Genomic DNA, 13,720 nt, shown 5'->3' on the forward strand with positions numbered 1-13,720 from the left:
ACACTTGGAAATGGATCTCAGATGACTGCTGTAGATTCTTTGCTGGTTTAAATATATTTAGCTCTGACTTCTATATGGGTAAAATGCTATATGTTATTCTTTCCTGTGGGAGAAACATTGTGACTTTATTAATTTCAGAGAAATCTCTAACCCAAAAGCAAAAGATTATTCTATTTCATGGTCAGTTAAAGTAAGAATCCTTCTAAGTCTGGGGCCATAATGCATAGCCAAACCCAGCCTGCAGGACTATTTAATTGGAAGGGGCTTGAACTTCATCTTCCTATCTTCAGTAAGGACCAAACCTAACTTTACCTGGAAATAATCATCTGCAGCTACTGATAGCATATGTGAAGTTAGCATGATAACAAAGTCGACTGAATTCTTTGGGTAAAAGATAGCTCTCGGGATCATGCTTATTTTTAAGTACAAGTTGATAAATCACTGTTGTACTATAATTACAAGAACAAACTCTTTCCTTCTCCCCAATTTAGCCATAGCCCTAGTCCAGACATTAGTCTATCTTCCAAGAATTTTGCAACTATCCTCCCTCTGCAACTATACTTAGGCATTTTTTCTTGCTTGAAGCTCTTTAAAGGCTTCTGATCACATGTAAGAGAAACACAGAATCTTAGATGTGCTTCCTCAGTTCTTTATTAACATGGGCATGAGTTGTCTGACGCATCCTCCATGATCTGGCCCTGGCAATGAGGCCCCAGAAGTGCAGAACTGTTTGCCCTATTCTTTTTACCTGAATGTCTTGCCCAAGCTTCTTCTGCCTGCAGAGAATACTCTGGCACTCTGTGCTCATTTGACAAATTCCTACTCATTTTTCAAGGCTCAGATAAAGAATTACGTGAGTATTCAGATTCCCAAAATACTGTATATATACTTAACATTAATTAACATTAATAACGTTAATGTTATTAATTAACATAAATAACATTAACGTTATTAATAACTAATAACATTAATTTTCAAAAAAAACACATTGCATTTTATTTAAAGCCTTTTTTACACATCTCTCTTTCCCCACTAGTTTGAACTTCTTGAGGTCAGTGATTATTTAATTAATCATTTTATTTCTGGGACATTAAAAATTCCCTAATCAATCAATGTTTAAATGCATTTTAGATGGATTCATAATGCTTTTTTTAGAATAATGATTTCATTATAATTTTACCATGCTACATACCATTAGAAAAAAAAAATGTAAACAACATAAAAAATACCAAAAGAAAGTAAAAAAAATTCCAAATTCCACATATAAATTCCCATTGATGATATCAATCAAAACAGTTCCTATTAATGACTTTTAATTTTTAATTTGGTTTTTAAATTTTTATCAAAATTATACATGCACGTAGTTTAAAGAGAAAAACAGTTCTATGAGGCTTATATAATAACACAGTCTCCATTTCCCACTTCCCAGAAGCAGCTACATCCCTTTGCTCTTAATTTTCTGGATTCTTACCTCCATATTTCTAATAACATGCTGTTATTACTTCTCAGTTTTCCTGCTTTTACAATTGCTTGTTGACACTCCACTATTGAAGATGAAAATATAGCTCACTCCTTCACATACACTCCCACCTCTACCACACAAACACATATTTCCTGTCCCTATTCTCTTAACATAATTACAGCATAATTTTCAGTAGCTCCTGAATCAGTGTTTAAATTATTCTGACTATGTAAATGCTTCAAGATGCTGATGTGTGCATATATGTGTCATCATATAATGATTATTTTTTCTTAAAAAGTTTATGATTTTTCTGGAGTTAGTAATTATTTTGTTTGCTTAAGTTTCTGAGTACTTTGCCCTAATTTATCCTACACTCTACCTCAACTGTAGAAATTTCCTCTTGATAAATTCAAACACATTAGGTATTCTGTTAACTGGGTCTTTTTGAAAAGCCTCTTAATTTCTTCTCATTGCCTCTTCCACTGTCATTTGGGGATCTTCTTCCCCATTATTCTGAGAACCCCTGTGCTCATTTACTTTCTGAGGTCATTTGTTTCCTGGATTTCATGTCTTTCTTTTTGTTTGTTTACTCTCTTGTTCTGGCAGCGCAAATGCTCCAAGGTCTTCCTGGGAAAGGATGTATGTAAGGTTGATTTTTTTGAGACCTTGCATATTGCAAAATGTCTTCATTTTCCCTCACATTGATAGTTTGCCTGGATGCAGAACAGATTCTTTTCGTTGTCTTCTAGTTTTCAGTGTGGCTAAGAAGTACAATGCAATTCTAATTCTTGATCTTTTGCTTTTTCCCTTTTGGAAGCTCCCTGTCTGTTTCTATCACTCTACACCCCACTCCCTCCACTTCTCTCACCCGCTCCCTGTATCCCTCCCTTAGCCACCTACATCCGAGTGCACTAAATGGGGTGCGGGGTGCTTTGCTGTGAGTCTATTTTCCCCCATCAGGCCTGGGTATCCTTTCATTCTGGGAACACAGGACAACAGTTCTCTTAGAAATGGTCTGGAATTATTGAACATCTTCAACTAGTCCTTTAGTTTTCTTACCATTTTTTCTTAATGTTTATCTCATCTCTTTGTCTTCTTGCTCAACTTTCTGGGTGATCACAAATTTCTCTTCCAATCTTTCTATTGGGTTTTTCATTTTGTATATCATGTTTTAATTTCCAAGTAATCTTTTTTTCTCTATATATTTCCTTAAAGTATCTTAATCTTACTTCTTGAATACAATATTTTCTCTAATCTGAGGATATTGATAGTATTCTTGTAATATTCTTTTTTCTAATCTCTATTTCCTCTAAGTTGGCTTTTGTTTGTTTATGTTGATCTCTTTCTTTTACAAGGTTTTCTTAAATGTCTAGTGATCCTTAGCTGCCCACTAAAATTTAAGAGAGGTACCCACAAGCTTTGGGGTAGCTCTGTACTTGAGTGGGGTTTATCTATTTGGGTTTCCCTCTATTGTGATCTTGTGGAGCCATGTCCTGGGGTAGCACCTCATGTCATTGTCTTTGGGTCTCCCTCTTGGACTGCTCAAATTCCCCAGAGAAGACTCTTGCAGCGTCTTTCCTGGTGGAATTAATGTTGGCTGGTCATGTTCTGAAATCTGGTTAAGAAAAGACTGAGAGTCTCAACATATTCAGTACTATTAACTTTTACTTTAACCCCTTTTTCTCCATTTTCAGTCTAAGGTAGTACCCCACCTTAACCTGTACCTGCTGCCTTCCAGTCTAGAGACCCCTGTTTTACCAGTTGGGAAAGGAAATGGCTCAGCTGAGGGAACTGGGATGAGGTCCAAGGCCAACTGCATCTCAGAAAGACTCTCAACTAACCTTTTGCCCCATCTTCACCTCTACTTCCAAAGGCACTGGTGCTGCCATTTCTTGATCCTTTGGGGGCTTCAGTGTCTAGTTGAGTTGCTTTGGAGCTCTTCTCCACTATCAGATCAGTATTCAGCTTTCCTGGATCTTCTGGCTCAATTATCACTCATCCATCTGTCTTTTCACATTCTAAACAGTTGTTGCTATTGTCTTCTCTCCCATTCCCTTCATCCTTTATCAGTATGCCTTTTTAAAATCTCTTTACTGTCATTTAGATGGAGTTTCAGAAAAGAGCAAAGGCTAATGCTTGGCGACCAGCCTGCCATCTTCCACCAGAAGCCCAGTGTGTTTTAGCCTTAAAGTTTTCTGGGCAGGAGAAAACTTTAAGTTTTGGCCACATCTAACAGTGTGAGCCACTCTCACTCAGTCTCTTGTTTGAAGTTTTTTGAAGGGAAGGAGCTAAGATTGAAGCAGGAGTACTTTGTGGTGGCTGCTACCTTGCAAGATATCATCCGACGTTTCAAATCATCCAAGTTTGGCTCCACCGATAATGCCAAAACTGCGTTTGATGCCTTTCCAGATCAGGCAAGTGTTCAATCGGTGAACACAGGTGGGGACAACTGAGGGGACGAGGACTTCCAATCAGATTTACTCCTCTATCAGGTCTAAAAATGTTGAGTAGATATAAAAGACTAAAATGTTCCAAAGAAAGTAGCATGTTGTTCGGTCTTTGTATGCGGCCAAAGAAGCTAGACCTTCACATCGACATCTTCTCCCCACACAGGTTGCCATCCAGCTGAATGACACTCACCCCGCACTCGCCATCCCTGAGCTGCTGAGGATTTTTGTGGATATTGAAAAATTGCCCTGGCCCAAGGTCTGGATCGTTTGGCTTCTTTTTCTTTTAATTAACCAAAATATCTGTGCTTGAGAGATTTTGCCAAAAGCTCCTTTAGTGTGCGCGTTTTTTTGATAAGTTACTGTAGCTAACTGCCAACAGTTAAAGGTAAAATTTACCCTGGTGCTGACATTTCTCTGTCTTTACTGCTTTACAAGGAGTAAGGCTAAGAAATAAACACATTCCTAATGGGATTCAGCTCACTAGCTGTATTAAGGCTTATACTGTGCTTACCATTTTTGTCTCTAAAAGGATTTTATATTAAGCTCTGTAACCTCAGAATACAGCTAATTGAAAGCATTCCATTGCTTTGAGAGTCAACATTTTAAACATACTTTGTACCATCTCACAATATTCCTTAAGTTTTTATTCCTCAAATTTTGTTTATTTAATAAACAAAAGACATGTTAGGATAGTAGAGGAGACTTTTCGGCATGCTGTCTTAAGTTTTATCAGTTAGTCTTTCAAGGAGCTACCTTTTTTTCCAAAAAAAAAAAAAGAAAGAAAGAAAGGAAAAGAAAAACCACATTCCCCTCTGTGGACCATTCAGGGACCTGATGGAATCAAGTGTGTCTGACTATATACAAGCAGATAGACCTGTCCTGCTGTGGACCGGGGGAACTGAGGAAATGTTTGGCCCTGTGGGGTACATATGTCAGTGCCAGGAATGTGCACCTGCAGGGCAGCTTTTCTTGCAGAGGAAAGCAGCCAAGCCTTCCCTTTCCCTCAGGCGTGGGAAATTACCCAGAAGACCTTCGCTTACACCAACCACACAGTGCTCCCAGAAGCCCTGGAGCGCTGGCCTGTAGAGCTGGTGGAGAAGTTGCTTCCTCGACATTTGCAAATTATTTATGAGATAAATCAGAAGCATTTAGATGTAAGTCATTTTGAGAGATTCTACTCCTTTTGAGAATGCGATTTTGAGATGTTAAGGGTGGCCACGATGTTCCCTCTTACCAAACTTGAGGCCCAACCGTCTTTCAATCATTGATACATCAAAAGTATCCAAGTCGGGTGGGACTATGTTAGACACCTTTTTGAAAATACTACAATAGAAGATGGCATCTCCCTAAGGCTAACCCAACCTCTCCGTGGGGGTGGGGGGAAGTTTTATATTCACTCCATCAAAGATTCTGCTTGGAAAGTGAACAGCATTATCCCAGTGTTGCTTTAAACTTTGAAAGTTACCAGTAAGTTCTTTCTCATCCTTTGGCTAGAAAATCGTGGCCTTGTTTCCTAAAGATGTCGACCGTCTGAGAAGGATGTCTCTGGTAGAAGAGGAAGGAGGCAAAAGGATCAACATGGCTCATCTTTGCATTGTGGGCTCCCATGCTGTGAATGGCGTGGCTAAAATCCACTCAGACATTGTGAAGACCCAAGTGTGAGCTTTCCTTTCTGTGGTTGTGGGTCTAGCATTGCTCCATTACGGGATGGTGCTGGTATACACAGGGTTGCTTTGGAGATGAGGCAAGGTCCCATCAAAATATTTAAAAGTATTTTCTTCTATACAAAGTACGCTTCTCTTGAAAAAGAAAAAGCCTTTCTCTCTGAACCATCTTAATTCTAGACTTAGGAGCAAAAAAAAACTATTCTGCTGAAAAGTCTGGTACATATGTCAGTGCCAGGAAATCATATGGAGGTGATTACATTTGGAATTTTTCTTGTAACTACTTTGAATTGCAAATGGATTTCTATTTAGAAGGACAGCTGTAGCTGCTGTCAGCCCCTCCTTCCACCTTTATTTAATGTTTCTAAACCTACACTTGGCTTCTTGAATGTAACTCTGAACTTAATTCATGTAGGAACCTGCCGTTTCAGCCAAATTCAGTGGTGTGTCTCTTCTATCTCCAGATTCAAGGACTTCAGTGAGCTAGAACCAGACAAGTTTCAGAATAAAACCAATGGGATCACTCCAAGGCGCTGGCTCTTACTCTGCAACCCTGGGCTTGCAGAGTTAATAGCAGAGGTAACTCAGAAGGGCGGAGAGGCAGGGAAGCCTGACTGGAATGCAGGAGGCATATGAATGCACTTACAATTTGCAGATCCTATCTGCAGCAGGGTCAGCTTCATCAGCATGTGACTTGTGCAGCCCCACAAGGCTCTGTGCTTGATTTAATTCTCTGATGTAGCCACCATGAAATTTTTAGTATTTGATCAAGCGGTCCCACAAATTATATACCTGGTCCTGACTAACAGTACTCATAAGACACATAAATGGAACATGGTAACCCTATTTAGTAAAGAGGATAACAAAGGTCAGATAAATAACTAGTGGAACCTGGATTCTTTGTCACCTTCTTTACGTAGATGTCCTGTTTTTAACACTTACTACCACTGAAACTACATTTAAGATAACAGCAAAGTGTTCTTCCCCCATAGCGATTCTAGCCTCTTCTGTGAATAAAGCCATTCTGTGTACTGTGTGGTAGGTGAGCTATCCTGTTGTAGGTGAGCACAAGCACTTGCCACAGAGTGACAAAAACTGATCATTTGGGCTTGATTGCCATCCCTGATTAAAATTACCTCTTCCTTTAAACTAAAAGAAAATTGGGGAAGACTACGTGAAAGACTTGAGCCAGCTGACAAAGTTACACAGCTTCCTGGGTGATGATGTCTTCCTCCGGGAAATTTCCAACGTGAAGCAGGTGAGGCTTCTCTGTGTGGATCCTTTCCGCAGCACTTTCATTGAGGGTTTATGCTCCACTTTTTAAAAACAGACCACCCAATGCTTCTAAGTCAAAAGAGCTCTGGCCCCGTGCCCTGTCTCAACAGGAGAACAAGCTGAAGTTTTCTCAGTTTCTGGAGAAGGAGTACAAAGTGAAGATCAACCCATCATCCATGTTTGACGTGCATGTGAAGAGGATCCACGAGTATAAGCGACAGCTTTTGAACTGCCTGCATGTGATCACAATGTACAACCGTGAGTCAGCCCTGTAGCCACCAACGCCCCCTGGAGGTGGAAGCAGCACTCTGGGTGCAGATCTCGCCACCCCAGGCATCAGCCATCCTCTGTTCCATCCACTTCTCCATCTTTTTTAGGTATTAAGAAAGACCCTAAGAAGTTATTTGTGCCCAGAACAGTTATAATTGGTGGTAAAGTAAGTTGAGTCTATTCAGTGGGGACTTGGGGGCTCTAATCTCTTGCCAGTTTTCTGCTTCATCATGCCTACATTCTGTCATTGTGTTTGACACTCTTCCCCAAGGCTGCCCCAGGATATCACATGGCCAAACTGATCATAAAGCTGATCACTTCAGTGGCGGATGTGGTGAATAATGACCCCATGGTTGGAAACAAGTTGAAAGTCATCTTCTTGGAGAACTACAGAGTGTCTCTTGCTGAAAGAGGTAGTGCTCTCACCACAAACCACATGCGGCCAGGTCAAATTCTAGGGAGGGATTACACAATATGGAAAAATGGGACGGCTGAACTCAGGGAGCCAGTAACTTGGGATAGAAGGTGTCACTGCTGGGCAGCATAAGGACCTCAGCTAAGAGCTTTTAGGGTGACCCAGCTGACAATGAGATTGCTGTCCCCAGAGTCAATATCACAGATTACATTTGCCAGCACATTTTCCTCTAAGAGAGTGAGACTGGAGAGTGGCTCTGAGGTTTTGGTACAGACTGTGCTCTACAAAAGAAAAAAAAGGTCTTCAGCTCCCAGCCCCAGTTTTGCAATAGAACACCAATTCCCTAGTCCCCAGATATTCCTCTGGTCACTCTGTGGAAGTAAGAGCTGTCATTTGTTCATGTGGCAACAGGAAATGAGGATGAAGTCAGGCTTCCGGAGCACAAGGCTTAGATGTGCCTCAGATGGGCACTCTGAGATCAAGCATGGAGTTCCCACGTGGGGACAGCCAGACTGGCAAGAAGCCATCGTCCCTTTCTCTACCATTGTGACCTTTGCTTATTTTCATCCCATGCTCACAGAGCCCCATCCCTGTGCCAATGCCAACTGTGTATTCACCTGTTTCCCAAATCAAAAAGGGACCTTTCTCTCTTTGAGGTGTTTTTGGGTCCTCTGATGTTACTGTTTAAGAACTGTCTGCATGAAGGAAAAAGAGCTAGATTCCTATGGATGCAAATGAAGATTTATGTAATCCACAAGCGAGCTGTCAGAGTAAAGCAGAGAATTTGTCCTGACCTTTGTAGTCAAAGGGAAGAGGGTGGGAGGCTGCAAGCAGCACTAATTTGTGTGTAAATCAGGCTGAAAGGTCAGAGGCTTGGTGTCTATTCCGAGACACACTTCAACTGCATGCGGCTAGTTTCCCTGCAGTGAAAGTGCAAGGAACATAGACAATTCAGTCCCCTCAGACTGCAAAAGAAGAGCCAGGAAAGACTCTGAATTTTAAAAATCAAGAAAGAGAATTTTCAATATATTTAATTTCATAGTTAGAAGTGGAAGAACTAAAAATCAAACTATAACAAAAACTGGAAGGAAGAAAGAGGAGAAGAGAAATGTAGTGTCAACTTTTATAACAAAGGCAGTTGATGCTCTTTAAAGTTTATAAAACAAGAGAGAGTAGTATAAGCATATAGTTATTTAGCACTGTGGCCATAACCACCAAGATAGCACATCAGAAATGGACAAAAAGAAGAGTGAATGTTTATCTTGATGACAAGTACTACTTCAGTAATCAAAACAGGCCAGCTAGATAAGTGCTCGGCTACAATATATGCAGATCTAGAGGGACAGAATCACTCATTTTAACACGCCTGCCTGTGCAGTCATTCCAGCCACCGATCTGTCGGAGCAGATTTCTACTGCAGGCACCGAAGCCTCAGGGACAGGCAATATGAAGTTCATGCTGAATGGGGCCCTAACTATCGGGACCATGGATGGGGCCAACGTGGAAATGGCAGAGGAAGCCGGGGAAGAGAACCTGTTCATTTTTGGCATGAGAGTAAATGACGTGGCTGCTTTGGACAAGAAAGGGTGAGAGAACAGCTCTCCCAGGAGGGTACCTGCCTACCCAGGCATCCCATCAAGGTGGAGTCACGTGAAATGTGGCAGCAGAACATTCCCATGAATCTGGGGAGCCTCCTGGCCACAGATTAGTCTTATTAAACCCAGCAAGTGAAGAGAAAAGGCAACTTGGACCCAGGTGCATGGGGTTATCGCTCTGTGTTATCAGCCATTATAGAGCTGGCCTGATGAGCTAGTCACTTTTCCACATCTGTGATTTTTACTTTGATCAAAAGATGATCCAGTTTCTAATTGAAGTTTTTGCATATAATTTAAAGCATTTAGTATCCCTTTAAAATTGCAAAGAGAGGGACTGAAATGTGGGAGAGGATAGGTATGGATGTACAGAAGCACCCAGGAATACTCATTTCACTTAATTTCTGAATAAGTTGATTAACCTGGATTCAAATAAGAAATAAAGAGTGCTGACCAAAGGAATTATAGGGATCACAAAATTTGGAGGGTGTCAGATACACTTCCTGAGTTTTGGAAGTAAATTTTTACTCAGCAACAAATTTGGGGGTCCAAAAGGCAAATGGTTCCCTTAACACAATGCTTGTATAGAGCTGTAAAGTCTGCTTTGAAATGAAAATTATATTTTACCAGAATAGACTATTGGTCTGTGACTAGAATTTTTATTATCTACTGTCCTTAATGTCTTCAGTTACAAAGAACTAATCAAATTTAATGGGAAAAATTTTCAGGATCTAGTCAGATATTATTTATACCTATATTGAGCTTTACAATGACTTCTATAAATGCTAATATTTCTGAATGCGTTTTTCACAGCTAATGTGGTATCTAGTGTGCTGTTAATCACAAAGACTAACAGAACCTTTTTCTTATTGCACCCACACCCACACCCCTACCCCACAGGTACGAGGCAAAAGAATATTACGAGGCACTTCCAGAGCTGAAGCTGGCCATTGATCAAATTGACAATGGTTTCTATTCTCCCAAGCAGCCTGACCTCTTCAAAGACTTAATCAACATGCTGTTTTATCATGATAGGTGAGTTCCCCCAAGAAGATATTATTTGGGCCATGAAAAAGGGACAGGGACATCTTAAGCCAGCTACAACCCAACTATGTAGATTCGCATAGATCTGTGATTTGATAAACTAACCTAGGTTTAGAAAGAAAAATGAAATATTCTCCACTAGCAATGCTAGGAAGCTTTAAGAATAAAATCTACAAATCTTATATTCTTTTTCTCCTCCCACTGGTGTACCTAGCTTTCGGATGCATCCATTTGATGACATTCTTGTGTGGAAGAACCATAGAAAGGTTGAGGGCTATTTAAAATTCTCGTGAATAGAAATATGAGTTTGGTGAACCAGCCATGCCTGATGTTAAGCAAAGGAGAATTTTTAATGGAACCTTAGCTCTTATCTGTTAATTACGTTTTTTGTTTTGTTTTGTTTTGTTTTCCTTCCAATCTCTCTCTCACACACATAGGTTTAAAGTGTTTGCAGACTATGAAGCCTATGTCGAGTGTCAAGAAAAAGTCAGTCAACTCTACATGGTGAGTACGTTGCCGAGACTTATAAAGGAAACCAGTTTATTATACTTAATTAAAACTTCTGTTTCTTTTTATTGAATTTAAATAAAAAGGGCCCCACTCACCAATCAAAAAAGGGAAGCGAGGCAACTGTCTAGGTTATTCAAAAATCAAAACTTGATTTTTCCCAAGTTCAGGCAGAGTTCAAATCCCAATTTGACAGTTCAGTAGCACTTGTAAATTTTTTAAAATCCGAATTAAAAAATCACAAATAATTTGATACTCATTGAGCACCTACCATGTAGCAGGCATATCCTGAAAACTTAAGGGTTTAAATCCAAATTAAATACTCAGTTTACTCAGTCATTTATTCAAGAGAGAGTCATTGGGGCCTTTTCCATGTCAGGCACTGTGCTGGGCACTGAGACCCCAGCCTAGACAAAGTCAAGGCCCCTCCTTCCCTCATCTCAAGGAGCCTGTTTAGTGTACATCGGAATCACTAAGGCAGCTTTTTAAAAATACATACAGGTGCCAGCCCCTCTCTGAGAGATCCTAACCCAGTAGCGGGCGGGGTCACCACCAGTGTTGGAAAAACCTGCTAAAATGATTCTAAGGCTGAGCCTTAGTTTATTGGGATAAAGACTGACCCCTAGTCTTTGAAAATTGCAAAATTAAGTACCTCTTCTCAACTACCCATGGAATGGGGCTATATGAATAGACTATAAGTGTATAAAAAGAAGGGATGTTTCATGTTTGGATTCAAAAAGAAAGAAAAAAAAGGAAAGGAATAAAAAAGACTATACCAAAACAAGAAAAGAAAAAGGCCAGAGTTATGTGAGTAACTTTTCACATGCAGAGTTATACATCTCAATCATTTACTAAATGCAGCCCTCTATGCATTTAGTAAACACACGGAAAGGTTGATTATCTCTGATAGAAGACTTTTAGTGAATTGCAGACACCACAGAAGAATAGATGCTGGAAGAGGTTGGCTCTGTGCCAAGACTCCAGAGTGGGTCTCTTGAGGTCAGTGTCCTTGAGCCTTCTGGGCATGGTTGCCCTTGCCCACATAGTCTCCATTTTTCCCTCCAACTAGAAAACTATTATACAGCAGAACTGCAGGGTTCCATAAAATCACCACCTCCTGCCCTTTGGACACATCAGTAACTACTTCGAACAGAAACATACTTCACTAACGTTTCTTCTTTCCTTTCCCAAAGTAGGTAACAGGGTGGTTCCTAAAGTCATCTCAGGTATCCCACCGAGGTTCAAAACTAGGGTCATTCAAGGCCCGTGCTGCTTCGCAGCTCTTATTTTCTAGTAGAGCCATATCCAGTCCGCCAAAAATGTACAGACCAGAGTAAATTCAAGTTAAGCAAGGAGAGGCAGTACTACGGTTAAGTGGAGGGGCTGAGTCCCTGCTTCCTGAGTCCTGGAGAGAGCAGCCACATACAGCCTGCAAGAGCACAAAGACAGAGGAAAGAAAATGGCCACCTCTAGCTCTTTTCTCTTGGTTTCAACCCATGCTTGTATGTAGAAAGGCTACAGGAGAAAAGAAATAGAAATGAAACAGTAGGAAAGGAAAATCTCTGAGCACAGGCAAGCGCACATGTGAATGTTGGATTTGTACAATGGGTCTCTTCTGTTAAAATGATGGCCTCCATCCAAAGGGCGCCCATCTGAAGCCAAGCATCTGGTTCAGTCTTTCTTGTTCATTAGTGCAAATTGCAGTTCTAACTCTTAACAATAATTGTATTGTCGAGGCTTAGAAAACAATCCCACGTGGTTGGGAAGTCTAGTCATTAACAACATTTAAATAAATAGTTAAAGAAAGTGCAGAGGGGAAGCTTTTATTCTCTTATTTTAGCAAGTTTCCAGAATCTGAATAAACTGATTTCAGATTCTGTTCTGCAGTACCTTAACGAATGATGGTAGTTTCAGTTTTTCTGTTAAATGCTTACAATGCATTGCTATTGGTTTTGAATAATGTTCTGGTCATTTCCAGTGAACTGTTAAGAGTTCTTTACAAAATCATGAGGCTGTGAAATAAATCATTTCTTATATTCTTTTACATAAAATTATGAGATTTGGATAGTACAATATTTTGTTAAGGATAAAGCCTTAATTGATCTTGTTTTGAAACTCCATTGGAGTATTTGGGATTCAGTATAAACCTTCTGGGGCATCTACCTTCAGAAAGAGCAAGAAAAGAGAAGTAGGTCCATAAAGTCTCTCATTGGATGGTTTGCCTGAGAGCTAACATTCTTGATTAGTGTTTTTCAAACTCTGAGAGTCACAGGTTAAATATCCTGACATGGCATCTAGCAGATAATGAATGTTAGTCCCTTCCCTTCCCCTGTAGTTTAAAGGAAGGTGTCTTCCTTCAAAATAAAGCATGGGAAATTTGGCTTACATGCCAAAATATTGTAACTATAGCAAAAACTATCGATTATATAATTTATGTCCATGGTTTCTGTGAAAATAAAAAATAATTTTTCATTCTTAAGAGACAGATATACTCTAAATAGGAGAAAAGCACAGTCTGCCCTATTTAGCTCTCAACTGTGAAACAAATGTATTTGTGATTCACTACATTTTACTCTGGTCATTTTCTCCATGAAATGTGCTTGGATATGTTTGGCTTGATGTTTGTCATAAAGCTCCGGTCGTAGGCCTTATATTCCTGTGTTGTTTACAGAATCCAAAAGCCTGGAACACAATGGTACTCAAAAACATAGCTGCCTCGGGCAAATTCTCCAGCGACCGAACAATTAAGGAATATGCCAGAGACATCTGGAACATGGAGCCTTCAGATCTAAAGATTTCCTTATCCAATGAATCTAGTAATGGGGTGTACAAGGCCAATGGAAAGTAAGCTGTAAAAAATCTCTAGGAAAAATATCTTCTTATTGGACTTGAACATATTTGCAACATTTTTTGTTTTGTTAGCTAATAATCTAGTTAAGTATCTCTGGGAATTGGGAGGGAAAAATGTGTAACTATATTAGGGCTAAAAAAATAAAGTGTCAATTTCCAGAAGCTACATGAGTACCAAAACGTGTTATTTG

General features: G+C 39.9%; 1 protein-coding gene across 1 annotated transcript in view; it reads left to right on the plus strand.

Moving 5' to 3' along the window:
• Positions 1-13,695, plus strand: part of PYGL (glycogen phosphorylase L) — a 34,855-nt gene extending 21,160 nt beyond the window's left edge. The window contains exons 8-20 of the mRNA XM_039865137.1: positions 3,733-3,876; positions 4,076-4,168; positions 4,920-5,066; positions 5,407-5,570; positions 6,041-6,155; positions 6,733-6,834; positions 6,962-7,109; positions 7,229-7,287; positions 7,393-7,534; positions 8,915-9,122; positions 10,029-10,163; positions 10,610-10,676; positions 13,351-13,695. Of these exons, the coding sequence (XP_039721071.1) occupies positions 3,733-3,876; positions 4,076-4,168; positions 4,920-5,066; positions 5,407-5,570; positions 6,041-6,155; positions 6,733-6,834; positions 6,962-7,109; positions 7,229-7,287; positions 7,393-7,534; positions 8,915-9,122; positions 10,029-10,163; positions 10,610-10,676; positions 13,351-13,527 (1,701 nt within the window). The 3' untranslated portion in view covers positions 13,528-13,695. The remainder of the gene's footprint in view (positions 1-3,732; positions 3,877-4,075; positions 4,169-4,919; positions 5,067-5,406; positions 5,571-6,040; positions 6,156-6,732; positions 6,835-6,961; positions 7,110-7,228; positions 7,288-7,392; positions 7,535-8,914; positions 9,123-10,028; positions 10,164-10,609; positions 10,677-13,350) is intronic.
• The last annotated feature ends 25 nt before the right edge of the window (positions 13,696-13,720 follow it).

The sequence above is a fragment of the Pteropus medius genome, unplaced genomic scaffold (genome assembly GCF_902729225.1).
Source record: "Pteropus medius unplaced genomic scaffold, Ma_sr-lr_union100, whole genome shotgun sequence".
Lineage (NCBI taxonomy): Eukaryota > Metazoa > Chordata > Mammalia > Chiroptera > Pteropodidae > Pteropus > Pteropus medius.